General features: G+C 41.6%; 2 protein-coding genes across 2 annotated transcripts in view; both read right to left on the minus strand.

Annotated features, from left to right (window-relative positions):
• LOC109199848 (uncharacterized) overlaps positions 1-27,455 on the minus strand; it is an 827,125-nt gene that overhangs the window by 610,655 nt on the left and 189,015 nt on the right. The gene's annotated exons all lie outside the window — the stretch shown is intronic.
• LOC100701598 (NACHT, LRR and PYD domains-containing protein 3-like) lies at positions 991-27,436 on the minus strand. The gene is made up of 5 exons (XM_019354648.1): positions 26,509-27,436; positions 24,047-24,220; positions 22,201-22,374; positions 5,380-5,553; positions 991-1,516 (listed from the first exon to the last, which is right to left on the minus strand). The coding sequence occupies exons 1-5, from the start codon at positions 27,423-27,425 to the stop codon at positions 991-993; spliced, it is 1,965 nt and encodes a 654-aa protein (XP_019210193.1). The 5' UTR covers positions 27,426-27,436.

Consider the following 27,455-nt stretch of genomic DNA (forward strand, 5'->3'; position numbering starts at 1 on the left):
GAGGAAACTTTCTTATTTACACACAGATGAAAGCATCATGCTTTTATTGAGTCACACTATGAAACTGTGCTGAGCCACAGCTGAACCAGCATCCCTGTACAGCAGACACTTATAGCGCTTGGCTGCTTCCATTGAACCCTCTGCATAGAGTTTCAGTTTCCCCTTCTGGTCCCAAAGTGCAGAACAACAGGTTTCAAACAGCTTCATTCCAGCAGCAGAAGACACAGAAATGCAGAGAGAATTTTTTGGATTTCTTGGTTGTGTTGTATGATGCTGTGTTTCTGCATATCGGGTGTCTGTGTTGCTTTGGAAAATGTACACGTGAAGATGGATCACTCATCTACTGCAGCTCCAGATAAACAAAATGGACCTGTAGCTGGTAGCTTCACTTAGAAGACACCCATGACGGCAAGGTGTGAGAATAGAATAGAATAGAATAGAATAGAATAGAACAGAATAAACCTATGTTATCCCACAAATGAGAAATTTCGGTGTTTCACAGCTCTTATAGCAAGGGGAATATAAAATATAAAAGGAAGACACAAATTGGTCCTATATTCATAAGCAACTAAAGTTTGTATATAACAATGTACAGAAATATGTGTAGAAAAATTGTACGGAGATATGTAGAAAATGTACAGGGTTATGTATAAAATGTACAGAGCTATGTATAAAATGCACAGGAACATGTATAAAAGGTACAGTGAACAAACAAGGTGGTGAGTAAGATGACCAAAGGATGTTAAACTGTGTTATAGAGTCTGACAGCTGCTGGTAAGAATGACCTGCGGTAGCGCTCCTTCCTGTACTGTGGATGTAAAAGTCTACTGCTGAACGAGCTGCTCAGTGCTCGTACAGTCTCATGCAGGGGGTGGGAGGTGTTTTCCATGATGGATGTTAGTTTAGACAACATCCTCTCCTCCCCAACCTGGTCGATGGACTTCAGCGGACAGTCCAGGACAGAGCTGGCCCTCCTGACCAGTTTGTTCCTCAGTGTTCCGCAGTGGACAGGGTGAAGAGGAAAGGGGCGAGTACTGTTCCTTCTGGGGCCCCTGTGCTACAGACTACCACCTCAGACACACAGTCCCACAGCCTCACATACTGGGGTCTACTGGTGAGGTAGTAAATAATCCACGAGGACAGCTGATGGTCCACTTCAGCTTGCAGCTTCCCACTTAGCACTGAGGGCTGGATTGTGTTGAAGACACTTGAGAAATCAAAAAACATGACTCTCAAAATGCACCTGGCACTCTTCAGATGCGAGAAGGCCCGATGCAGCAGGTAGATGACAGCATCATCCACCCCAATGTTCAGCTGGTAGGCAAAATGCAGCCGGTCAAGGTCTCTCCCGACTAGTGGGTGAAGGTGGTGAAGTTTGATCCTCTCCATGGTCTTCATCAGGTGTGAAGTCAGTGTAACGGGTCTGAAGTGGTTCAACTCCTTGGGTTGCGTTGTCTTTGGGACCGGCAAAACGCAGGAGGTCTTCCACAGAATGGAGACCCTCTCCTGACTGAGACTGAGGTTAAAGATGTATGTGATAACCTCACAGAGAGTTCATCTGCACAGTCTCTCAATAGTCTGGAGCTGATTCCAAGTTTTGCACAGACTAGTGTGGGTTTTGAGTCTGGGACGAGCTCTCGAAAGTCTTTGGGGAGATCCACATTCTGCATACTGCCTGTAAGAAGCTGGAGACATTTCTCCTCCAAATCCACTGAGCAGCTGCTCGTGGTGGTAGCTTCATGTGTGCATTCTAGCATTAAGCCTCGGTCACATTCTGCTGTGGATACAGTCATGGACAGCTGGACGAGTGATGGCTGAGAACTCCTTCCTGTTAAACTTTTCTGAGGTGAGCTTGAAGCCCGCTGCTTGGGGCGCATGCACAGCTGGTTATTATACTGAAAATGTTCTGCAGACAAGTCCACATGCTCACAACAAAGCTCAATGTGGACGACACTGTGCACGCTTCAATGCTGACTGGTTGGAAAGTGGGCAGGAACCGAGAAGAGAGCGACAGCAGTGTTCAGCACAAACATGGAGGATAAAAGAAAAAGAGCATGAGAAGCTCAGATGGAAGCTGCAGTGGACACTTTTCATTGTTTTAACACTGGCTTTCACTTCAGCTTCACCAACAACAGCACAAGCAGAGCAGCCCACTGACGGCATGTTTGTGACAGCACCCCCAGCAGTGTCTATAAACCGCTACAACATGTAGATGGCTCTCTGCTGTTTATTTCTTTGCCACCATTGCAGGAGCTCTTTATCCCATTCTTCACTCTCATTGGTTCTTTGTGTGCTTGTTTTTAGAATAGTAGTCTTATGGGCTCAAATTGTGCTCCTAAATATTTTGTACTTGTAAATCTGACTTCATAGTTGTGAAGTGAGTTTTGTGTGCTGGAGCATTGTTCCCATCCTCAATCTTCAAAATGTATTACCCTTCCAACACCTGAAGCTCAGTGAAGCGCCACACCAACAGCCAAAGCCATCTGTTCTCTAACTGGACCAATCAGCTGAACGAAAGAAAAATCTGATCAGAATTCATACTTGCAAGTTGAAACTCACACGCAAGCGAAGGAACTTAGTGCAGAGTTTTATATGTAGTTTTTTATTTTGTATGTGTAAACAGACCTTAACAAAAAAACTTGTAACTTGTGTAAATATATTTTAGAAACACAAACAAGCCAGAGAAGAAGAAAACAGATTTCACCATGAAGATCCTCAGTGTGGATCAGTATAATATCAGCCTTATGTCTGCAGTTTAGTGTCAGTACAACTTTCACATCATATTCATCTCAGCACAACTAAAACTTGGTGACTGACCTCAGAGTTTCAAGTCCACATCCTGGGATTGCCAAATAACCACACAGCTGCTTCACTCCTGAATCCTGCAGCTTGTTGTTACTCAGGTCGAGCACTCTAAGATGGGAGGGGTTGGACTTCAGCGCTGCTGCCAGATAATCACAGCTGATCTCTGACAAACCGCAGAAATTCAATCTGTATAAAGAATGAAAGATGTAAGTTTATTAGAAGTGTGTGTTTGAAATCATTCAGTCTTTCCTAATCTGTTCAGAGCTGACGTAGGTTCAGGGTATAGAAGTTTAGAAAATGGAAACTCCAAACAGCTGAAACAGCCAACAGGAAGCAGCTTCAAATTAACACAATGAGAAAAAACTCTTTTTCACATTGTCAAGAGATTTATTCTAAATGACACTTCTTCAGCTGAGAGTCAGAGAGTGGAGACACACACGCTGCAGATTTTTACTTGCAAGGGCGGTCACAGAGCGCTCACATCAGAGTGGGGGCCCTGTGAAGTGCGCGCTCTGTTCTTGCACTTGTCTTTATTTATACACAAGAAAAATGAATACATTTGTTCAGTGACGTGAGCGTGTGCATATGTATGTGTGTGTGTGTGTGTGTGTGTGTGTGTGTGTGTGTGCGCGAGGTCAGAACTGCTTGTTCGACTTCTTACTATCGCTGTGGGAAGATTCAGATAGAAATATCAGAACATGTTTTATAAAGAACAATCAGTTCTAAGAAATGAAAAGGACAATCAGTTCTAAGCAAGGAAAAGGTCATCATGCAGTATTCTATCACAATTAAACTTATATCATTAAAAGCTTATACTGACTACTCAGTACAATTTTCCATTAACACACATTAATGTTCTAAATTTCTAACAAGAATATTTTAAAGACAGCATTACTGATGATCGTCTTGTGTTCACTAAAAAAATAAAATGAAGCTCTAAAAGGCTCAGCCTTTATCTTCAAAAAACAAAGCTGATCATGGAGACCGACCAGGTCAGCTGATCTGTCTGATAGTGATGTTTAAATGATGGGTCAGAACAGGATTTTGATCATTATTTTGCTTTGTTTCTATTATTATGTTTTGCTTCTGTTTCAGAGATATTTTCTGAGATGTTCTCTGAAATGTTTCCCACTGTTGGACAAAGGTTTCTGAGTTTCTTCATAAAGGGTATCTCCTGTGGAGTCCATCTGTGCACACACAGTAAATGGACTGGTTCTTATATAGGGCTTTTCTACTCTGAGCACTCAAAGTGCTTTATACAACTTGTTCATTCACCCAATCACACCCATTCACACAAGCACTTTTCTAGGTTTTCAGTGCTTTCTAACTAACATTCATACACATTCACACTCTGATGAATGCATTGGAGAGCAACTTGGGGTTAGTATCTTGCTCAAGGATATTTGGCATGCAGACTGGAGCAGAATAGGATCGAACCAACAACATTCCGGTTAGTAGGTGACCGCTCTACTACCCGAGCTACAGCCACCCCTAGTACTACCAAACTCATCTCATACTGAACACACACACTTTCTAGGAATCATCACTCCTTTGACTTTTTCTCAGGTTAGCCATTTAGCATTTCTCCAATCTTTTCCCCTGAGTCATAGAGCATCACATGACATCACAGAAGCTGATTGGTCAGCCGCAGTGATGGTGGTGGAGCAGCATTAATGATGATGCTGTAGAACAACAGGAACACGGCAATATCAGGCTGTTAGTGGGTTTAGTCATTCCTGCGGAACTGTTTGTCCTTATTGAAGTGACCTGCTGAGAGCTCACACTGTTCTCTGTAGAAATGATGTCAGTCTGACGCGCCACATGTTTGAAGGCATGTTTAATGTTTGCTCTTCTTGAAACTCTCAGTATAAAATATGGAATATGCAAAAGAATGGAGACCCGCTTCAGTCTTTATGGACCGGTTTCTGTACCTGCCACCATCATTCTACATGTTTGTACATCAGCTTATGAAATCCTGTCTGCTGTTAAAGTCTGTATTTATTACTCTTCACCTGCTTCACTGTCACTGTGTGGGCAGAGCTGCCTGAGCCCCGCCCACACAGAAGCTTCCAAACAGCAGACACAGCTCCTCTCTGGAGCTAAACTTCTGCTTCATCTCCGCCTCTTTTCTTCATCCTCTGTCTCTCTTTTCTTTTCTTTAGCATTAACCAGCAGTGTCAGTTTGTAAATGTGCGATAATTCCTGCTCCAAACTGTTTCTGTTTCACAGATTGCTGTGTGCCGTGTACTTTGACCTGCTAAAGAGAGTCTGTTGTGGATTATTCATTCTTGTGTCTAATACTTAGAACTGTGAGAAAGAACGGCACACAGTTAATCAGGGTCTCCTGTCTCTGAATTAGGAAAGGTCAGCAGGCCAACCATTGAGTATCACTGTTTGAAATGTGAACATTGTTCTGTTACAGTTATTGCACTAAAACAGAGAAGAAGAAAATAGACTTTACCATGAAGATACTCAGAGTGGATCAGTATAATATCAGCCTTATGTCTACAGTTTAATGTCAGCACAACTTTCGCATCATATTCATCTCAGCACAACTAAAACATGGTGACTGACCTCAGAGTTTCAAGTCTACATCCCAGGATCTCCAGAAAACCACACAGACGCTTCACTCCTGAATCCTGCAGCTTGTTGTCACTCAGATTCAACTGTCTCAGATGGGAAGGGTTGGACTTCAGTGCTCTTGCCAGATAATCACAGCTGATCTCTGACAAACCACAGCTCCCCAATCTGTATAAAGAATGAAAGATATAAGTTTATTAGACATAGTGTGTCCTTGAAATAATTCAATGTTTTCTAATCTTTTCAGAACGGAAGAAGGTTCAGAACGTAGAAGTTTAGAAAATGGAAACTCCAAAAAGCTGAAGGCAACAGGGAGCAGCTTCCAACAAACACAACAAGGGAAAAACTTTGAATTTTTCACATTAAAGTTGTACATTTATCATAAAAATCATGAAAAATTTGTCAAGTTTTACTATGTGAAATCAATAAACTAAAGAAGAAAAATCTGAGTAAAAAACAAAAAACAAAAAAACCCCTGCCAGTTCAGGAGGCTGACAGTGGGACTCTGGTAAAGGCTCTACACTAAGGACACACAAAAAAGATGATGTTTGAAGCTGAAACTGTAAAGCTAGATTAGATTAGATTAGATTAGATTAGATTAGATTAGATGAAACTTTATTAATCCCTCAGGTGGGTTCCTCTGGGAAATTCTGTTTCCAGTCGCGCAGCACCAACAGAAGTTGCAAAAGAATGTAAGCAGAAATAGAAATATACCATATATACACATATATAAATACAGAGACCTATATATAGAGAGAGTATATAATAGCTTTAAATAGGATAATAGGAATAACCAGAGAATTGCACATTTCAACTATTTTGAGTCTCTTGCACCGTTGAATATAGAAAAATATTGCACAGTGAAAAGGGCACTACAGATTAATTGCTTCCGTCCTCCTTTGTCCCCCCCCTTTTCCCCTCCCTCTCCCCTCCAGTGAGGGGTTAAGCAGTTTGATGGCGTGTGGGACAGACACAGCTCCTCTCTGGAGCTAAACTTCTGCTTCATCTCCACCTCTTTTCTTCATCCTCCATCTCTCTTTTCTCTTCTTCACTGTTCTGCAGTCACGGAGCCTCTCACAGCTGTTAAAACATCATGCTGTGATGTGCTGCTCCCCCAGCACATCACAGCATAGAATAGTACTCCTGGAACCACCGACTGGTAAAACATCCTCAGGAGCTTCCTGCATATGTTAAAAGACTTCAGCCTCCTGAGGAAATACAGTCTGCTTTGGCCTTTTTTTACAGGTCCAGGGTGTTGCATGACCAGTCCAGTTTGTTGTCCAACCACAGCCCGAGGTACTTGTATGTGTTGACCACCTCCTCTCCCTCTATCTGAACTGGCAGTGGACATGGTCTGGACCTCCCGAAGTCCACAACCAGTTCCTTGGTCTTTGAGGTGTTGAGTTGCAGGTGGTTTCTGTGGCTCCATGTGACATAGTTCCTCACTTCTGATTATCCCAGATACACTCCATAATGCCTGTGTCGTCCGCAACATGGCATGGCATGATTCAGAATTACCCGGGAGGTGTGGATGGACCTGTAGGGGCTCCAAGACTGAGGAACAGAGACCTCAGAAGAATATTAATGTCACCTTTGTTTGTTCACGTAACCCCACACCTTTCCCTTCCTGGGGAGGTATGTTTCAATTAAGTTTTAATGTTTTATCTGTTTTATCAAGTGTGTATTTCGGTTTTCAGTGTGAATTTATACAATTTATAAAAACAGGATTTACAGGGAGTGCAGAATTATTAGGCAAATGAGTATTTTGTCCACATCATCCTCTTCATGCATGTTGTCTTACTCCAAGCTGTATAGGCTCGAAAGCCCACTACCAATTAAGCATATTAGGTGATGTGCATCTCTGTAATGAGAAGGGGTGTGGTCTAATGACATCAACACCCTATATCAGGTGTGCATAATTATTAGGCAACTTCCTTTCCTTTGGCAAAATGGGTCAAAAGAAGGACTTGACAGGCTCAGAAAAGTCAAAAATAGTGAGATATCTTGCAGAGGGATGCAGCAGTCTTAAAATTGCAAAGCTTCTGAAGCGTGATCATCGAACAATCAAGCGTTTCATTCAAAATAGTCAACAGGGTCGCAAGAAGCGTGTGGAAAAACCAAGGCACAAAATAACTGCCCATGAACTGAGAAAAGTCAAGCGTGCAGCTGCCAAGATGCCACTTGCCAACAGTTTGGCCATATTTCAGAGCTGCAACATCACTGGAGTGCTCAAAAGCACAAGGTGTGCAATACTCAGAGACATGGCCAAGGTAAGAAAGGCTGAAAGACGACCACCACTGAACAAGACACACAAGCTGAAACGTCAAGACTGGGCCAAGAAATATCTCAAGACTGAGTTTTCTAAGGTTTTATGGACTGATGAAATGAGAGTGAGTCTTGATGGGCCAGATGGATGGGCCCGTGGCTGGATTGGTAAAGGGCAGAGAGCTCCAGTCCGACTCAGACGCCAGCAAGGTGGAGGTGGAGTACTGGTTTGGGCTGGTATCATCAAAGATGAGCTTGTGGGGCCTTTTCGGGTTGAGGATGGAGTCAAGCTCAACTCCCAGTCCTACTGCCAGTTTCTGGAAGAAACCTTCTTCAAGCAGTGGTACAGGAAGAAGTCTGCATCCTTCAAGAAAAACATGATTTTCATGCAGGACAATGCTCCATCACACGCGTCCAAGTACTCCACAGCGTGGCTGGCAAGAAAGGGTATAAAAGAAGAAAAACCAATGACATGGCCTCCTTGTTCACCTGATCTGAACCCCATTGAGAACCTGTGGTCCATCATCAAATGTGAGATTTACAAGGAGGGAAAACAGTACACCTCTCTGAACAGTGTCTGGGAGGCTGTGGTTGCTGCTGCACGCAATGCTGATGGTGAACAGATCAAAACACTGACAGAATCCATGGATGGCAGGCTTTTGAGTGTCCTTGCAAAGAAAGGTGGCTATATTGGTCGCTGATTTGTTTTTGTTTTGTTTTTGAATGTCAGAAATGTATATTTGTGACTGTGGAGATGTTATATTGGTTTCACTGGTAAAAATAAATAATTGAAATGGGTATATATTTGTTTTTTGTTAAGTTGCCTAATAATTATGCACAGTAATAGTCACCTGCACACACAGATATCCCCCTAAAATAGCTAAAACTAAAAACAAACTAAAAACTACTTCCAAAAACATTCAGCTTTGATATTAATGTGTTTTTTGGGTTCATTGAGAACATGGTTGTTGTTCAATAATAAAATTATTCCTCAAAAATACAACTTGCCTAATAATTCTGCACTCCCTGTATATATCTATCTATATATATATATATATAGATTCAGGATCCAATTATTTAATTTTGCTTTATCCTAACACTTTGGAAAAGCCTTTTATGACAACCTACTTGTTTTTAGTCAGAGATCTGAAAGGTAAATTTGTTGGTTTGCTTTGATTTGTTTGTTTTTTAACTTGGCAAACAGAGAATAGTATCTCTAATTGTGGAGGAGAAGACCTATTTGTTTTTTCGTTGGATTTGATCATATTACCTTGTGTAAGTGGAATTATCAGATTGACCAACACACTCAGGTGCTCATCCACCTGTTCTGCTTTGTGAGCTTTTATTGCTCTTCCCTGTGGGACTCTATATTTCTTAAATCAGCTATTTCACATCTTTTAGGTGTGTGTAGTTTTCATGGTCCTGGGTCAGTGACCCAGTGTTTTGCAGGTGTTTCATTTGTGTCTCTTGATTATTTGTTATTTAGGGTTGTCACAGTTAATGTTTTTGGTTCTCTTCTAGTAATTCTAGTTCTATTCAATTCAATTCAATTTTATTTATATACCGCCAAATCACAACAACAGTCACCTCAAGGCCCTTTATATTGTAAGGTAGACGCTACAATAATACATACAGAGAAAAACCCAACAATCAAATGACCCCCCTATGAGCAAGCACTTTGGCGACAGTGGGAAGGAAAAACTCCCTTTTAACAGGAAGAAACCTCCAGCAGAACCAGGCTCAGAGAGGGGCGGGGCCATCTGCTGCGACCGGTTGGGGTGAGAGAAGGAAGACAGGATAAAGACATGCAGTGGAAGAGAGACAGAGATTAATAACAAGTACGATTTAATGCAGAGAGGTCTATTAACACATAGTGAGTGAGAAAGGTGACTGGAAAGGAAAAACTCAAGGCATCATGGGAGTCCCCCAGCACCCTATGCCTATTGCCAACACGTTCTCACTTCCTAAGCGTAATATTTTACGCTAAGTGACAAATCGTCAACATTTTATGCTTTCGGGTACCAAACATGTTCCTAAATGACGAGATGGGAAAAACATCAGAAAACATGAGAATCGTTTGGGCTAAATCTACACATGTTCGTTCATTTTCTTAAAATTGCGTTGGAAAACACTATTTCATGTCATTTCAGTGCTGCTTAAGGTTAGGAATAGGGTTTTGGTTAGGGTTAGGGTCAAGGTTAGGTTTAGGGCTGGAATACATGGCTGGAACGTATATTACCGCGGGACCGTCATTCCACTGGAAATCGTCTATAACCCAGCGCGTACCATAACAACGCGAAAGGTCACCTTTCGCATTCCTCAGGAATGCCGCGGGACATAACAAAACGTCAGTATGCTACGCCCCGGGAGTGAGAACGGGCTGCCATTGCAGCATAACTAAGGCAGGATTCATGGTCACGTGATCCAGCCCTAACTATATTCTTTAGCAGAAAGGAAAGTTTGAAGCCTAATCTTAAAAGTAGAGATAGTGTCTGTCTCCCGAATCCAAACTGGAAGCTGGTTCCACAGAAGAGGGGCCTGAAAACTGAAGGCTCTCCCTCCCATTCTACTTTTAAATACTCTAGGAACAACAAGTAAGCCTGCAGGGCGAGAGTGAAGTGCTCTAATAGGGTGATATGGTATTACAAGGTAATTAAGATAAGATGGGGCTTGATTATGTAAGACCTTGTATGTGAGGAGCAGGATTTTGAATTCAATTCTGGATTTAACAGGAAGCCAATGAAGGGAAGCCAACACAGAAGAAATATACTCTCTCTTTCCAGTCCCTGTCAGTGCTCTTGCTCCAGCATTTTGGATTAACTGAAGGCTTTTTAGGACTTCCTGATAATAATGAATTACAGTAGTCCAGTGTTAAAACCTCCCAATTCTTTGATCTTTGGGCTGAAGGAAGAACAACACTGTGTATAAGTGCTCAATCAACAATCACTTTAATCCATACAATTCTTATTATTCCATACAAACACAATGCACAATACATCCAGGATGGGAAATGTGCATGAAGAGGGTCACAGCAGATCTCAAAATGTCGGACCATTACTCAAACTCTTATAGCCTCTGGTGGCCCCCACCTAGTCATAAAAACCTAAACATCCACATGCTTTCTATCTCTCAGTGAGCCTGAGTTATGACCTTGGCTCCCTGTTTTTCTGCTTCCAACAAAGGTGGGGGAGAAGCTCACGTGCAGCATGCTCTGTTCTCTCTACAATCAGAAAAGCAAGGCCATGATTCTCTGCAAACAGTATTCTCTTTATAAATCAGCAGCATGGAATGTCATAAAACAGTGTAACTCATTCACAATAAATCAGCAGTATAATGTATTACAAATCAATCTAATAAATCTAATGATTTTCACATTCTTCTAACTCAGGAGTATAATGCAAACTAAAACTACATAATGATTACATAATCTATATTAAGAAGTATAATGTGGCCTACAGAAGTATCATGATTCAACCCTTCTTTGATTAAAGGTATAATGTAACATATGACAGTATAATAATCTCACACCAGCCTGGAAGTAATAAATGCATCAACTAGTTATTCAGCGTCACTCTGAGACAGGATATTTCTAATTTTAGAGATGTTGGGCAAATGGAAGAAAACAGTCCAAAAAATTTGTTTAATACGTGCATTGAAGGACATATCCTGGTCAAAAAATATTCCAAGGTTCCTCACAGTGTCACTGAAGGCCAAGGTAATGCCATCCAGAGTAAGACTCTGGTTAGATACCATATTTCTAAGATTTTCAGGTCAGAGTAAAATAACCTCAGTTTTATCTGAATTAAGGAGCAGAAAGTTAGCGGCCATCCAGGTCTTTATGTCTTTAAGACATTCCTGCAATTTAACTAATTGGTGTGTGTTATCTGGCTTCATAGATAGATAGAGTTGGGTGTCATCTGCATAGCAGTGAAATTGTACACTCTGTTTTCTAATGATACAGCCTAAGGGAAGCATGTATAATGTAAACAGAATTGGTCCTAGAACTGAACCCTGTGGAACACCATAATTGACCTTAGTGTGTGAAGAGGACTCTCCATTTACTTGTACAAATTGGAGTCTATTAGATAGATATGATACAAACCACTGCAGCGCAGTACCTATAATACCGACAGCATTTTCTAATCGCTCTAATAGGATATTATGGTCGACAGTATCGAACGCAGCACTAAGGTCTAGCAGGACAAGCACAGAGATGAGTCCACTGTCAGAGGCCATAAGAAGATCATTTGTAACCTTCATTAAAGCTGTTTCTGTGCTGTGATGAGCTCTGAAACCTGACTGAAACTCTTCAAATAAGCCATTCCTCTGCATATGATGTGTTAGCTGTTTGACAACTACTCTTTCAAGGATGTTTGATATGAAAGGAAGGTTGGAGATTGGCCTATAATTAGCTAAGACAGCTGGGTCTGGAGATGCTTTTTAAGTAAAGGTTTAACTACAGCCAGCTTGAAGGCCTGTGGTACATAGCCGATTATTAGAGATAGGTTGATCATATTTAAGATTGAAGCATTAATTAATGGCAGGACTTCTTTGAGCAGTTTTGTGGGAATGGGGTCTAAAAGACACGTTGATGGTTTGGAGGAATTAATTATTGAAGTTAACTCAGAAAGATCAATCGGAGAAAAAGAGTCTAAATTAATATCAAAGGTACTAAAGGCAGCTGTAGATAATATTACATCTGTGAGATTATTATTGGCAATTTTTTCTCTAACGATTAAAATTTTACTTCTGAAGAAGTTCAAGAATTCATTACTAGTTAATGCTAAAGGAATGGTTGGCTGAACAGTGACTTTTTGTCAGCCTGGCTACAGTGCTGAAGAGAAACCTAGGCTTGTTCTTATTTTTTTCAAACAGTGACAAATAGTAAGATGTTCTGGGTTTGCGGAGGGCTTTCTTATAAAGCAGCAAACTATTTCTCCAGGCTAAATGATGATTTTCTAAATTTGAGACATGTCATTTCCTCTTCAGCTTCACTGTAAAATGTAATATTGTGTTTAATTAAAAATATTAAATAGGCTGAACTAAATTTTTATCAATTTGTTATTAGAACTCAATTTAAATAAGTTACCAGTACTTTTTATGCAAAAACGCTGATAAACTCCATTTATTTGAGTTGTCTTAACTTAGAAAAACTAAGTAAGCTGGAAGTTTTGCTTCTCAGTGCGGAAGGATGAAAGATGTGTTTTGAAAATGCCACGTGACTACCGTCCTCCTCCCTCCCGGATCAGTCCGCATGTTCACGGTGCATTTTTTATGGAATATGTTGAGCAAACCTGGAGAAGCCTCAGCTCAAGATATTATTGTTGTCATTGCTGTGGATCTTTACCTGATACACTGACTTGGTGAGTAAATGTTTACTCTTATTCAAACTGATTTTGTGGCTTCTCTTAGTTTAGCACCAGGTTTAAAATCTTGCTAGCTAGTTAGTGTTAGCCTAGCGTTGCTGCTGCCGCTGGGCTCATGTTACTTAAAAATTAACACCACAGCCTTAAAAACCTTACATAAAACTATGTGGTAAAATTTTCTGTTGATTGTTTGAAATAAATAAGTGAGATAAGAACCCAGACAAAATTCTTCGGGAGGTGCAGCCGTTAGGGGTGGGGTAGGTGTGGGATGTGGGGGGTGGATAACAGAGCTCTCCGAAAACGTGGAAGCACTTTTGCAAATATGTGATATTTTGATAAATTAAGTAGATATTTGAGCATTACACAGCTACATTGTCGCCTGAAAATATCTTAAAAGGTTATTTTGTGACCCAGAAAAGGTAGTCTGGGGAAAAGGAGGATCGCATTTGTCGGCCACGGTTGTCGGAGCCTGTGCGTACTTGTAAGCGCGGCAACGGTGGAGGAGCGCCGCTGAAAAACTTGTTACTTTTTCTGGGTCACAAAATAAACTTTTGGGCTCACGTTTTCGGAGACGTCTATTTTTTTTTCATGCTTTGTGGCAGCTTTAGAACATCTGTTGCGTCTATTAATGTCAAATCTAGCCTTTATTTCACAACATAAGCAAACTCTATGTTACAATGATTGCACAGCCATTAAGGATCAAATCAGCTTCTGAAAAATGTTCTGTTTTTTCTCCCTCTGCTTGCTTCTTACTGTCTTTGAGGCTCGGGACCAGCACTCCTGCTGTTGGACAGAAAGACATCAGTAAGTATTTTGGTTTTCCAATATATTAGCAACTGTCAGTGACATTTATATTAATCAGGCTGAACTTTAATCATACTTTAGATCAGCCTGTTTTACTTATTGTTTTATTTGTGCTTTGGTTTGGGGGAGTTGTTTCTTTACTGATCTTTTCCTGTCTTCTGTTATTAGACTTGAGATATGACTGCACTATGCTGTTGCTGGTGACCACAGTTAATTCTACAAGACATGCTGTGTAAGTAAACAAACAACAACAGTTTGGTCTGCATTTCTTGAAAGATCACATCCCCCAAACTTAGTTTAGAGGGTCTACACTGTATATAGTGAAGTCTGCAAGTTTCTGTTTTGTGCCCAAAATCATTTTGCACATCATTAGAATGAAAATTATTGGCCATGTTTGCATAGCCCTTTTTTAAAATGATGCTTTCATGACATTATTGTGTGTTGGGTGGTGGTCAGGGCTATCTAGACTGACAAGTGGGACATTGAATGTCACCTCTCCGGTGGGGAGGGAGCCTGAGATCGTCTAAATTGGAGTCTGTTTTATACCAAATGCAGAAAAAAATGTTTTAAGAAAGCAATTAAGTTCATGTTCCAAAAAATATGATTGTTTGCTTGCAGGACACCAGGAGAGACGAGTCCTCCGTCACAGATGGTGTGGTCAGTGAAGATGGTCGCCTGCAGGTTCAAACTCATTGCATCTCCAGCCCACATCCACTGCCACTGTACTTAAGGGAAGTTAAAGACTTTCTTCTGCACCTACATTTGGATCACCTCGATCCATGACAGTCATTCAGGCAGTAATGCCTGGACTGGAAACAAGCATCCTTAAAATATTACAACATTCCAGCTCCTGTGTTGGAATGGAAAACAAATGTGTTGTTTAAATTAGAGACTGCACTTGTGACAGAACAATAAATATTTTATTTTGATTATATAAGTAATGTAAGTACAAAACAAACTTGTGGTTGGCCTAAACTTATTTTCAGAATAATTACATCTGAGACTTTGTTTCATTGTAAGATTATAATTGTTTGTTGTTCAGCAGAACATGTCCAGTATGTTTGCTGTTGTACTTTGTTGTGTTTGAAAATAAAAGTCGGGCTCATTTTAACATCATTACAAAAATTGTTGTTAATTATTTTTAATCATATTCAGGTTACCACAAATTGTTTTTTCATTTAGTTGAACTTAACATGTTTGTCAGTAGGTAAACAACTAGTATTGCACAGTCAGAAATATCAAGTTATTGTTAATACTGCAGACTTGCAATGTTTAAGTTGTCCTAACAGTCATCTTAAGTAAGCTTTACTTAGTTTTTTTGAGGCAACGAGTTTCCATAATTTTTTTGAGTTCTGGGAACTAACAAAGCTGTACAGTGTACTCAAAATGAGTAAGTTGCCCTAACTTGGTTATCTTACGTAAACTTGATCCAATTTTTTTGAGTTCTGGGAACAAATGAGCTTGTACAGAGTACTCAAAATAAACAAGTTGTCCTAACTTAGTCATTTTTAGCTAAGCTTTACTCAATTTTTTTGAGGCAACGAGTTTCCATAATTTTTTTGAGTTCTGGGAACTAATTAGATTTTACAGTGTTACGAGTTATCTGCTTTAGGCTACGTGTTTGAGAATTATACCATGGAGTCAAGTACTTCTGGTTTGAGGCCTTAGTTTTCACCGGAGCTTTCAAATGTATTAAAAGTCTGTCTTGGTCTTTCGCTGATTAATAGGGTCGTGTGAAACATTGCTCCCACACTGCCCTCTTGGCCTGTGCTTCGAGATTTCTGGTAGTTAGAATGACTCTGGAGTGTTGATTCATTTAAACTAATATAATCATACTGCTGCAACCAGGTTTCTGTAATGCAGAGTAAGTCAATTTGTTGATAAATTATTAAGACATGTACTAACAGAGACTTTAAAGAGAGAGACCTAATGTTTAATAATCCACATTTAACTGTTTAACTCTTTGGTTCAGATGTGGATACTGTATTGTTCTTTTTTTGTGATTTTTTATGTTTAGATTTTTTATTGCTGGTTTTTAGTATGTTTTTTGCCTGTTTGGGAGCTGACACAGTCTCTATGGAAAGGATTTTTGGGCGAGTAACAGGAGGAGAGAAACTGCAGAGAGGCATGTAAGACTGCAATTCTGCTTCCTGGTCCCAACTCTCATATATTTTCATATATGAGAGTCATATTTTGGGGGCTTAATAAATTTGTCCATATTTCTAGAGATGAGAGCTGCTCCATCCAAAGTGGGATGGATGCCATCTCTCCTAAAAAGACCAGGTTTCCTCCACAAAGTGTCCCAATTATCTATGAAGCCCAAATTGTTTTTTGGACGCCACTCAGACAGCCAGCTATTTAAGGAGAACATGCGGCTAAACATGTCACGCCTGGTTTGATTGGGGAAGGGACCAGAGAAAACTACAGCCCTGGAGCGGCTGGTCCAGGCTCAGCTTCGGCCCCTGGTGAGCTCATCACTGGAGCCACTTCAGTGTGCTTACCAGCCTGGCATTGGAGTGGATGATGCTGTCATTCACCTCCTACATCATTCCCTCTCTCACCTGGAGACCCCTGGGAGCACTGTGAGAATCATGTTCTTTAACTTCTCCAGTGCCTTCAACACCATTCTTCCCACGGTCCTGAAGGACAAGCTGGAGAACTCAGGAGTGGACCATCACCTCACATCATGAATACTGGACTACCTCACTGACCAACCACAGTATGTGAGAACTCAGGGCTGTGTGTTGGACAGGGTCATCTGCAGTACGGGGGCCCCACAGGGAATGGTTCTGGCTCCGTTCCTCTTCACCATCTACACTGCAGACTTCTCCCACAACTCCACCCTGTGCTTCCTGCAGAAGTTCTCTGATGATTCTTCAATAGCCAGCCTCATTACTGATGGGGACGACAGGGAGTACAGAGAACTGACCCAAGGCCTTGTGGACTGGTGCCAGCAGAACTGCCTCCAGATCAACACCAGAAAACCAAGGAGCTGGTGGTAGACTTCCGCAGGCACAAACATCCTCCACTGCAACCACTAAACATTCAAGGTATGGACACTGAGGCTGTGGATAGCCACAGGTACCTTGGTGTTCATCTGAAGATTAAACTGGACTGGAGACTCAGGTCTTTTGGAGTGGAGGGCCCACTCCTGAAGACCTATGACTCTGTGGTGGCCTCAGCCATCTTTTACAGTGTGGTCTGCTGGGGCAGCAGCATCTCTGCGGTGGACAGGAAGAGACAGAACAGGCTGATCCAGAGTGCCAGCTGTTTTATTCTGTTGCATATAGTATTTTTATGTTTATTCTATTGTGTACAGTATCTTATTCTTATTCTCTTATCCTATTCCAGTGTTTTTTCTTAATTTTTGCTACTGTAACTTTGCACTGTCCACTTTCTGCGGTAACAAAACAAATTTCCCATGTGTGGGACTAATAAAGGTTATCTTATCTTATCGTAGCTTAGCTTATCTTATCTTAACAGCGGGGGCCTTTTTCTCGAGTAACATGTCGTTCATTGTTGTTTATTTCACCTGTTCTGCTTTGCGAGCTTTTATGAACTTTCCCTGTCGGAGGCTATATATTTTTAAATCATGTGTACTCTTTCTGTCTATCTTGGAAAATGCAGGTCAACTTGTGAAGTGAGTGTGTGCACTGCCCTCCAGAACTGTCAGCTTTCGCTAGTTGTATGTCCTTTTTTAATGAAACTGAATATTTTATGAATCTAAATGTTTAGAGATAATAGCGAGTTACTGACCTGTGTGTTTCTTTAATTTGTAGATGTTTAATTCTAGGCTACATGTTATTTATCTCTCACTAAATCTGTTTTTTCATTTGTTCTGCATAAAAACTCTGGAGCCTTCTGAAATGGCATAGAGCTGACTTTAGCCTGATTAATTTATTATAATTTCAATTTCTGGGATTCAGTTTTCTCTCCTGTGGCTGGTCCAAGTTTGTCATTTGTTTGTTAAACTTAGCATGGTTGTTGACAATTCTGACTATACTTTTTGCTTTCAGTTTAATGCTAAATGCTTTTCTTCAACTGTTAATTCTCTGAGAGCCATGAAGACCCAAACTAGAGCTTATAAGTTTTACCATGCCCCTGGGGTCAGTGCGAGGTTATGCTGCAGATCCCAGCGTGGAAGCTGAGTGTCATGGCCCGGTGGATCAGCTGGTAGCTGAACAATAGCATTGTTGTCTCTCGCTCTTTCTTTCTCTCTCTCGCCGGGGCGGAACTCAATGTGGGTTCATGCCCTTGGCCCACGCACCCATGAAGTGGAAACAACTGAGCCTCATTTGCTCTATCAGCATTTAAGCATGGTCCTGAGTCTGTTGACTCAGGGTTTTGTGTTTATTAATATTATCCTATTATCTTTTTTATTCTAGTTATGTATTCTGTTAAGGTTTCCCTAATTAGATTAATTGATTTTGTGCTCCCTCTCTTTAGTGCCCAGTCATCCCTAGCCGTGTGTTTCCTCTGTTTGCTGTCTGCGTATATTTCCTGTTTTACTTTGAAGGTCCGTGTCTCTTTTCTCGTCATGTCAATTAGGTTAGCTGTGCCTCCCTCCTGTTTTACCATTCCTAATTCCCCTCCGTTTGTATTTATAGTGTGTGTTTACCTGTGCTCATTGTCAGTTCATCTGCGTTAGTTGGTGTCTCTCCGGGTCTCTCTGCCCTCATCCCACGTTTCTCCCTGTATGTTGTGTGTCCAGGTTTATTAGTTTTCCCCAGTTCAGGTTTGTGTCTCAGTGCTATACTTACCACCCTCATTTCTGTTTGTATCTACCATGTTTGTACTACACCCACTGTAAATAAAACGCTCTCTTGCATCAAGCCAGTACCTGCATTTTGGGTCCTTTTTCTCCCACACACCACACGACTGCCGCCGCAGCCGTGACAGCTAACTCAACTTTGGACTAAAAGAAGAAATGGATAGGCTCAATACAGCAGGAACTGCCTGATGTTTAGCAGTTGATCTCTGGAGAAATTGATGTGGTCTGAGTGACCAAACGCGCAGAAAATAAACAAAAACAAGGAAAGTGCGAGAGAGCGCAGTACTGAGCCTGTCATCCGCACCATCTTGGTTATCAGTGCGTATCTAACCAGATTCTTACTCTGGATGGCATTACCTTGGCCTCCAGTAATACAGTGAGGAACCTTGGAATAATTTTTGACCAGGATATGTTCTTTAATGCACATATTAAACAAATATTTTGGACTGTTTTCTTCCATTTTGGCAATATCTCTAAAATTAGAAATATCCTGTCTCAGAGTGATGCTGAAAAACTAGTTGATGCATTTATTACTTCCTGGCTGGACTACTATAATTCATTATTGTCAGGATGTCCTAAAAACTCCCTGAAAAGCCTTCAGTTAATCCAAAATGCTGCAGCAAGAGTACCGACAGGGACTAGAAAGAAAGAGCAGATTTCTCCTATATTGGCTTCTCTTCACTGGCTCCCTGTTAAATCCAGAATTGAAATCAAAATCCTGCTCCTCACATACAAGTTCTTAAATAATCAGGCCCCATCTTATAATGATCTTATAGTACCATATCACCCCATTAGAGCACTTCGCTCTTGCACTGCAGGCTTACTTGCTGTTCCTAGAGTATTTAAAACTTTCCTTTTTGCTAAAGCATATAGTTAGGGCTTACTTATGCTGCAATAGGTGTAGGCTGCTAGGGGATTCACATGATGCATTAAGTATTTCTTCTTCAGTCACCTTTTTCACTCACTATGTGTTAATAGACCTCTTTACATTGAATCATAGTTGTTGTTAATCTCTGGCTCTCTTCCACAGCATGTCTTTTACCCTGTCTTTTATCCTATCATGTCAGGGGAGATGTGCAAAAGAAGCAAAGGAAACATTTTACAAGATGGAAAATGGCAGATTTCAATGTTTATGAATAACATTGACGAGATCAAAAGATATGTTCATCAGAAGTCAGCAACGTTTCATTTTGATTCAAGTTTTAAACTATAGAGGGTTTATTTTCTCATCCAATTTGAAGATTATGTATCGGAATTTCAGGAGCGGGACCACGCCTCCAAACATGCTCCTTCCGGTTGTCATCTATATAGATTCCCCCAGTTCTGCAAGTTGTTCTTTCTCGTGTATGTGTGCCATTCTTGTTTACGTGGCATTCTCGTTTACATGCAAACAGATCCATTCTCGGCGAATACCTTTAAACAAAGCCCATCTCAAAAGAGTAACGTAATTTTACTCACCCTTCCATTCGCTACAATTGCCCTCTCCTCCGTCAGTGTGTCAGACGAACAACTACTCAAGCTCAGCATCCATTGCTTTTCCTCCGGCAATCCAATAAACACACCGAATGCCACGGCAGCACTTCCGAGAAACCAAATGCTGAAGACCTCCTTGCAGTTTTCTCGCCACCCGACATACAGTCTGCTACATCCATCCATCCAGTCGTCTTATCTCTGCTAAATCCAGTTCTGAAGTAACCCTCGACACAATCATTCGAGACCGCTCTCTAAGTCAACTCACGGTTCTGACTGCATTTAAACGGCTTATCATCTCCCACAAAGTCCAGTGGACTTGCACTCTGCTCTCAGACGATTTTGGGAGTTATTATTATAGAGATTATTTTCCTCTAATCAGTCTTTCATTTCGTCAACTCTTCCCAAGCTGCTGCTGTCACTTCTGTTCATTCAGAAATCAGCTCAGTTGTTATCCCTACCTTATCTGAAGTAATTAACCAGCTAAGCACCCCCTCTGTATCTTCTACTCAAAGACAAGCTCACACAAGCTTTTCGAGCCGCCAAGCCCTACCTCAAATTTCAAATCCATCATTTTTCTCTGTCAGAGCTTCAGCTCAAAGTCAAGCCACATCGCTACCCGATTGAGGGTTCCCCTCATTCATCTATTAAGACTTCCTTTGTTTGCAATTTCCTTTGATCTCTTCTCCCACCATTCCTTCTTAAGCAACGTTCGTTCTCCCTGCGCTCGTCTTTGTTCCGTTCTCCTTCTCTCTCCCCAACCGGTCGTGGCAGATAGCTGCCAAAGTGCTTGCTCATAGGGGGTCATATGATTGTTGGATTTTCCTCAAGACATCATTGTAGGTTCTCGAGGCGTCTGTCACTGTGGCTCAATGCTGTATAAATAAGTCGAATTGAAAATCAAATTATTCGGCTGACGTCTTCGACCTTCATATCCCACAGTTATTACTGCTTCTAGGGGATGCCTTCTTTGGGGATCTGCCAGGCCTGGGAGCCGTCGCCAGTCCGCTTCGAGGCCTTCCCCAAACAGCAGCTCAATTCATGTCCAAGCATTCACCTTTACCTACTAAAACACTGTCAAATTAAACATAAAATGAGGACGTGGGCCCAGCTAGTGAAATTATATTAAACAAACCAGTGATGGAAGTGTGTCTAAAAAAAAAAACTGTTCCAGTGAACCTTAAGTCCCAATCAGTCTTAATTCATCCTTTAATATGTTCAGTGTTGCAAACTTGAAGAAACACACAAAAGATAATCAGACATTAATCTAATAATTTTTCAGCTTTGAAATGTTGAAATTGATACTTATCCCAAACGTGTTCAAGGGGTGACATGTCTGGTGAGTATGCTGGCCATGCAAGAATTGGGATGTTTTCAGATTCTAGGAATTGTGTAAAGATCATTGCAATATGGGTCAGTGCATTGCACCTTGATATGCCAAACCTGTGAGTTGGGATGGATTATCATTCTGCAAAATAAGGTGATGGTAATGGATGAAAGGCACAACAATGGGGCTCAGGATCTCATCACGGTATCTCTGCACAAATCAAAATGCCATCAATAAAATGCACCTGTATTCTGCTTCATTTCTGCCTCTTTTCTTCATCCTCCATCTCTCTTTTCTCTTCTTCAGTGTTCTGCAGTCACGGAGCCTCTCACAGCCATTAACACACCGATACCTGACCAGCTAGCATTACCCAGCATGCTGTGCAGCAGTGTCAGTTTGTAAATGTGCAATTATTCCTGCTCCAAACTTTTTCTGTTTCACAGATTGCTGTGTGCCGTGTACTTTGACCTGCTAAAGAGAGTCTGTTGTGGATTATTCATTCTTGTGTCTGATACTTAGAACTGTAAGAAAGAACAGTACACAGTTAATCAGGGTCCCCTGTCTCTGAATTAAGAAAGGTCAGCAGGCCGCTCGGCACCCTGTGGAGGTCCACAGGCCATACGAGTATCACTGTTTGAAATGTGAACATTGTTCTGCTACAGTCAATGGACTAAACCAGAGAAGAAGAAAACAGACTTTACCATGAAGATCCTCAGTGTGGATCAGTAATATCAGCCTTATGTCTGCAGTTTGGTGTCAGCACAACTTTCACATCATATTCATCTCAGCACAATTAAAACATGGTGACTGACCTCAGAGTTTCAAGTCCACATCCTGGACTCTCCAAAAGACCACACAGATGCTTCACTCCTAAATCCTGCAACTTGTTATCACTCAGGTCCAGCTCTCTCAGATGGGAAAGGTTGGACTTCAGCGATGCTGCCAAATAATCACAGCTGATCTCTGACAAACCACAGTAACTCAACCTGTATAGAAAATGAAAGATGTAAGTTTATTAGACATAGTGTGTGCTTGAAATCATTCAGTGTTTAATAACCTAATGAGAGCTGAAGAAGGTTCAGAATGTAGAAGTTTAGAAAATGGAAACTCCAAACAGCTAAAGCCAACAAGAAGCAGCTTCCACCAAACACAACAAGGGAAAAAAACTCTGCATTTTTCACATTAAAGTCATACATTTATCATATAAACAGTACAAAGACTTGAAAGTCTTTTAAAGTCTCATAGCTTCATTTTAAAGGTGAGGTATGAAAGAAATGCACATATTTGAAGTCCAACAACACCTTTTTTCCAGTCACATTATTAAAGCAGACAAACTTCAAGCTCATTTTCATTCCAACAAGTCATCTTGTGACCTGGACTAACAACATTGGTCTCTATGTTCGGCTGTCTGTGAGACCAGTGCTCAGGGATCATATATAAAGTTCAACACCGAAAGAACATCCGACACAAATTTGCTTCCAGCACTTTCACACAAACATCTATTGTCATTATTTTCACCAAACTCTATTAGCATGAAGTTGTCAGAGCTCTGGGTCTCTTGACCCAGCGTTTTCAGTTCTTTGTGATTTTGTATTGTGTCAATTTCACTTGTGATTTATTCTATTGTTCCTAGGTTTTGATTCCTCCTCATGTTTCTCTGTGCTCCCTCTGTTCCAGTGTAGCGAGGTCCCGGCTTAAAGCCCGATTCTCTGAGTCTGTTTTTTGCATGTGTGTTCAGTTTCCTGTTTTATTCTGAAGGTCTCTGTCTCATGTGAGTGTTCTCAGCTTTACGTCTGTGTCTTGTCAGCCCTGATTTCTCCCAGGTTTGTTCCCCTCCTGTCTCCCATCCCATGATTACTCCTGTGAGTATTTAAGCCCTGTGTCTTCTCCTGCCTGTTGCCGGTTTGTCTCTGTTGCTTCCCTGAGTCTCCCTGTGTCTCTGTTCTGGTTTCAGGTGAGTTTTTTTAGTTTTCCCAGTTTAGGTTTTTCTTAGGTTTTGTTTTGTGCCTGCTACATTCCGGTTTGTGTGTCCATCCTTATTAATAAAGCTCACTCGCATCTGAAGCTGCCTGCATCTTGGGTCCTCTATTAAAACTCACACGGCTTGCCCTGCTAGCCATGACAGAAGTTATTGAATCATTTTCCTCATAAACCAAACAAAATGATTCACAAACATATTTTTACAAACTCAGTGTTGGACTTTGACCAGCAGGATAACCCTGATGTTTAAAGGCATTTTTGTCATGCTGTATGAGAGTCAAGTTATTACTCAATATTTACTGATGATGTTTTTAAATTGGGCAGAAATGAAACTAAACTAAGCTCAATATCTGACAGACATTTAATCCCATTTCAGTTTTGCTTCATTCTGGGCCAGATTATCACACACACTGACCGCAGGCCCAGGGGCCATGCACAGCTGTCCTGTCAAACATCTCCCCATCACCACTCCACTTCTCTCAGCCTTTAAATGACCCTGCTCTAGTCTGTCACTTCTATTTGAAGCCAAAAGGAAAAACTGTTGTTCAGTCATTTGGAAAGACACAACATTTCTGAAAGCACTCAAACTTCTTTACATTTGTCTTCAGACACATCCTAAACATCAACCAAAGATCTGATATATAGAAAAACAACAACAACTGCAGTCAGTGAACTCACCTCAGAGTCTCCAGTCGACAGTTTGGACTCTCCAGTCCACCACACAGAAGATTCACTCCTGAATCCAATAGGTCGTTTTCACTCATGCCCAGCTCTGTCAGATGGGAGGGGTGGGACTTCAGAGCTGAGGCCACAACTTCACAGTGAGTCTCTAAGAGTCCACACTGAATCAGTCTGTGATTATAGAAAATATATGTGTTATCATAAAAGCAGAAATTCTACATTATGAACAGGGTTAATATATATGAAGACAAAACAGAGTGACATCATAATCTGATGAACATCTGCTCTTCACATCTGTGCTTCAGCTCCTCTTGCTGTGTTTGACATTTCACAATGATTCAGTCTCTCTCAGACCTGCAGAATCTTTGTTTGGCTTTAATCTGCAGATGGAGGAGGGAAGACGGCATCACATTTAGGCTTCCATAATATCCACAGTCTGTCAGTGAGATCTAATCCAGAGTCAGAGTGAAGACAGACATTTGGACTGTTTTTAATCTGTCTCCAGAACATTTTGGATGAGTTCAACTGAGTGAAGAGTTCCTGCTGGGAAAGATGATCTCTGTTTGCTATCTGCTCCTGTCAGGTATGACTGTTCACGTCCACATGCAGGAAAAATCTGCTGACTGTTACCAAACGGAGCAGAAATCTCATCACTGGACAATGATGAATTAACTCAGAAATGCTGATATCATATCTGATTTCAGGGGAACTAAACAAAGAAATTATTCACTCATTTTAGCTTTCTGAACCATTAGTCTGCTGATGTATCGCTAGTTGGCAGAAAAAGATTTGTATTCCTGTTCTGCGCTTCAGTGTTTATTACTCCAGAGTCAGGTGACAGCAAGTCAAAATGATGTTACCTGTCTATGTCCAGCAGCAGCCTGTTTTCATTTTGAATATTGTTATAAACTGACATGGATCTGACATGGTCTTTGATTGGTTTGTAAATGTCACTGTTTCCATTGAACTTAAGTGACAGTACAAAGACAGAGAGGGAGAGAAAGGAGAGAGGAGGATGGATACAGCAAAGAGAGAGCAAACAGAAACAGGTGAGAGTGGACAGGTAACCAAGGTCAGCAACAATTCAGAAAGCTGGAGCTTCTGTTTGACTACATTCACTGCACAAAACCAAGCAGTGTGTTACTCTGATATCAAACATGGATCCTCAACCTGGTCTTATAATAATGATCATCAGATTATATTATTGTGCCGGCAGTTCCACCTCTGGGAGGAATCACCGTGTTCCTGTTGTGAGTGCCACTGGTCTGTAGTCATTCAGGCTGGTGATGTGGGGCTTCTTAGGCAAGGGGACTATGGTGGAGGACTTCAGGCAGAGTGGGACAGTCGCCTGTGCGAGGGATTTTTTGAAGATCCTGGTGAAGATCCCAGCCAGCTGTTCTGCACAATCCCTCAATATTCGACTTGGCACACCATCAGGACCCGCCGCCTTCCTCGAGTTAACGGGGAAGGCCTCACCTCGTCTTCTTCCAGGGTGAGGGTGCTGCTGCTGTGGGCGGCGTGTTGCTGCTGTGGCTCCAATACCTCCGGTACCATGGCCTCAAAGTGGGCAAAGAAGATATTCAGCTCCTCTGCCAGCGCCAGGTCACCTTCCGCAGCTCCGAGATTGATCTTATAGTTGGTTAGATGCTGGATGCCCTGCCACACCTGCTGGCTGTTGTTACTCTCCAGATGGTCCTCAATCCTCCTCCTACAGTCCCCCTTCACCTCTCTGATGCATCTCTTTTCAGGTTGGATCGGGCTGCGGTGTAGTGGTCCCTTTTGCCAGACCTGAATGCAGTGTTCCTCTCCTTCAGCAGCTGCTTGACCTCCCGGGTCATCCAGGACTTTTGGTTGGGATAAGCCCGGTTCAGTAAAAAGGACAAGATGTTACAGTCCCTGATAATGCATTGCTTTAAATGGAGAAAATCTTGAGGGATGGCTGTGATGGGGAAAGGCATCCCAGACACTTTACCAGTTTGGGACACATCGTCAGTAGTGGACCTTGGATTCATCGGGTGCTCTGGCCGATACATTTGACTGCTGTAACAGTGTCTATGCAGTGTTTTATATATCAGAGAACACTGTCTCTGAACATTTCCAGGTCCTGATGTTCAAAGATATCCCAGTTAGTCCTGTCAAAACAGTCCTGCAGCTGCTGAGAGGCACCCTCTGGCCATATGGTAATATTCTTTGTGATAGTAGGAGCAGTTTTCTAGAGGGGGGAATATGGAGGTGACACAAGGCAGGTACTACATGTAGATGTGAGTCTACAGCACACAGCATATGACTACCAATGCAGGATCATGCTACGTGCACACACACATTTCCTGATCAACAGAAAATATAATTTTATTTGAGAAACTCAAACTAATGAGAGTCGTTTAGTACTGTGTATATCTGAAGAACTAAACTACCAATCTACACTAATTAATGATGTTAATAATCACATCTGGACTCACCGAGCCTTTCTGCAATTCCTCACAGCTGGAATCAGTCTTTGTCGTCCCCAGACTGATGTGTTGTACTTCTGCAGGTCCAACTCATTCAGAACCTCCTCTGACATCTGCAGCATGAAGGCCAGAGCTGAGCACTGGATCTCAGAGAGTTTCTTCTCTGATCTATTCTCTGACTTCAGGAACTCTTGGATCTCCTGATGTACTGACAGGTCATTTATCTCCATGAGACAGTGGAAGATGTTGATGCTTCTGTCAGGAGAGATTTCATCACTGCTCATCTTCTTAAGGATGTACCTGACTCTCTGGATGGTTCCTGGACTATTCTTTGTTTGACCCAGCAGACCTCCCAAGAGTCTCTGGTTGGACTCCAGAGAGAGGCCATGAAGGAAGCGAACAAACAGGTCCAGGTGGCCATTTTTACTGTGGAGGGACTTCTCCATGGCTTTAGTCAAAAAGACATCCAGTGATGGGAAGCTATAAAACTTGAATATGTTCTTAAAAAAAGATGTGTTTGAGTGTCTGCTTTTGTATTCTTCTAGGAAGTTCTCTAGAAAACCTTCCAGAATCTTTGTCTTCCTGTTGGTGAAACAATGGAACATGTAGACTGCAGCCAGAAACTCCTGAATGCTCAGATGAACAAAGCAGTAGACTGGTTTCTGGAAGATCATACACTCTTTTTTGAAGATCTCTGTACAAACTCCTGAGTACACCAAGGCCTCTGTGACATCCAGACCGCACTGCTCCAGATCTTCTTGGTAGAATATTATGTTTCCTTTCTCCAGATGTTCAAACGCCAGCCTCCCCAGCTTCAGAAGAACTTCCCTGTCAGCCTCCTTCAGGTCCTGTGGACCCATCTCCTGTCCCTCATGGTACTTGTTCTTCTTCCTCTTTGTCTGAACCAGCAGGAAGTGTGAGTACATGTCAGTCAGGGTCTTGGGCAGCTCTCCTCT

This window comes from Oreochromis niloticus, linkage group LG15 (assembly GCF_001858045.2).
Source record: "Oreochromis niloticus isolate F11D_XX linkage group LG15, O_niloticus_UMD_NMBU, whole genome shotgun sequence".
In the NCBI taxonomy this organism is placed as follows: Eukaryota; Metazoa; Chordata; class Actinopteri; order Cichliformes; family Cichlidae; genus Oreochromis; species Oreochromis niloticus.

Coding starts and splice junctions, on each gene's coding strand:
- LOC100701598 (XM_019354648.1), bottom strand. CDS start 27,425: ATGTACTCACACTTCCTGCTGGTTCAGACAAAGAGGAAGAAGAACAAG. Junction 22,375..24,046: donor TGTCGACTGGAGACTCTGAG/GTGAGTTCACTG, acceptor TTTTCTATACAG/GTTGAGTTACTGTGGTTTGT. Junction 1,517..5,379: donor TGTAGACTTGAAACTCTGAG/GTCAGTCACCAT, acceptor CTTTAACCTCAG/TCTCAGTCAGGAGAGGGTCT.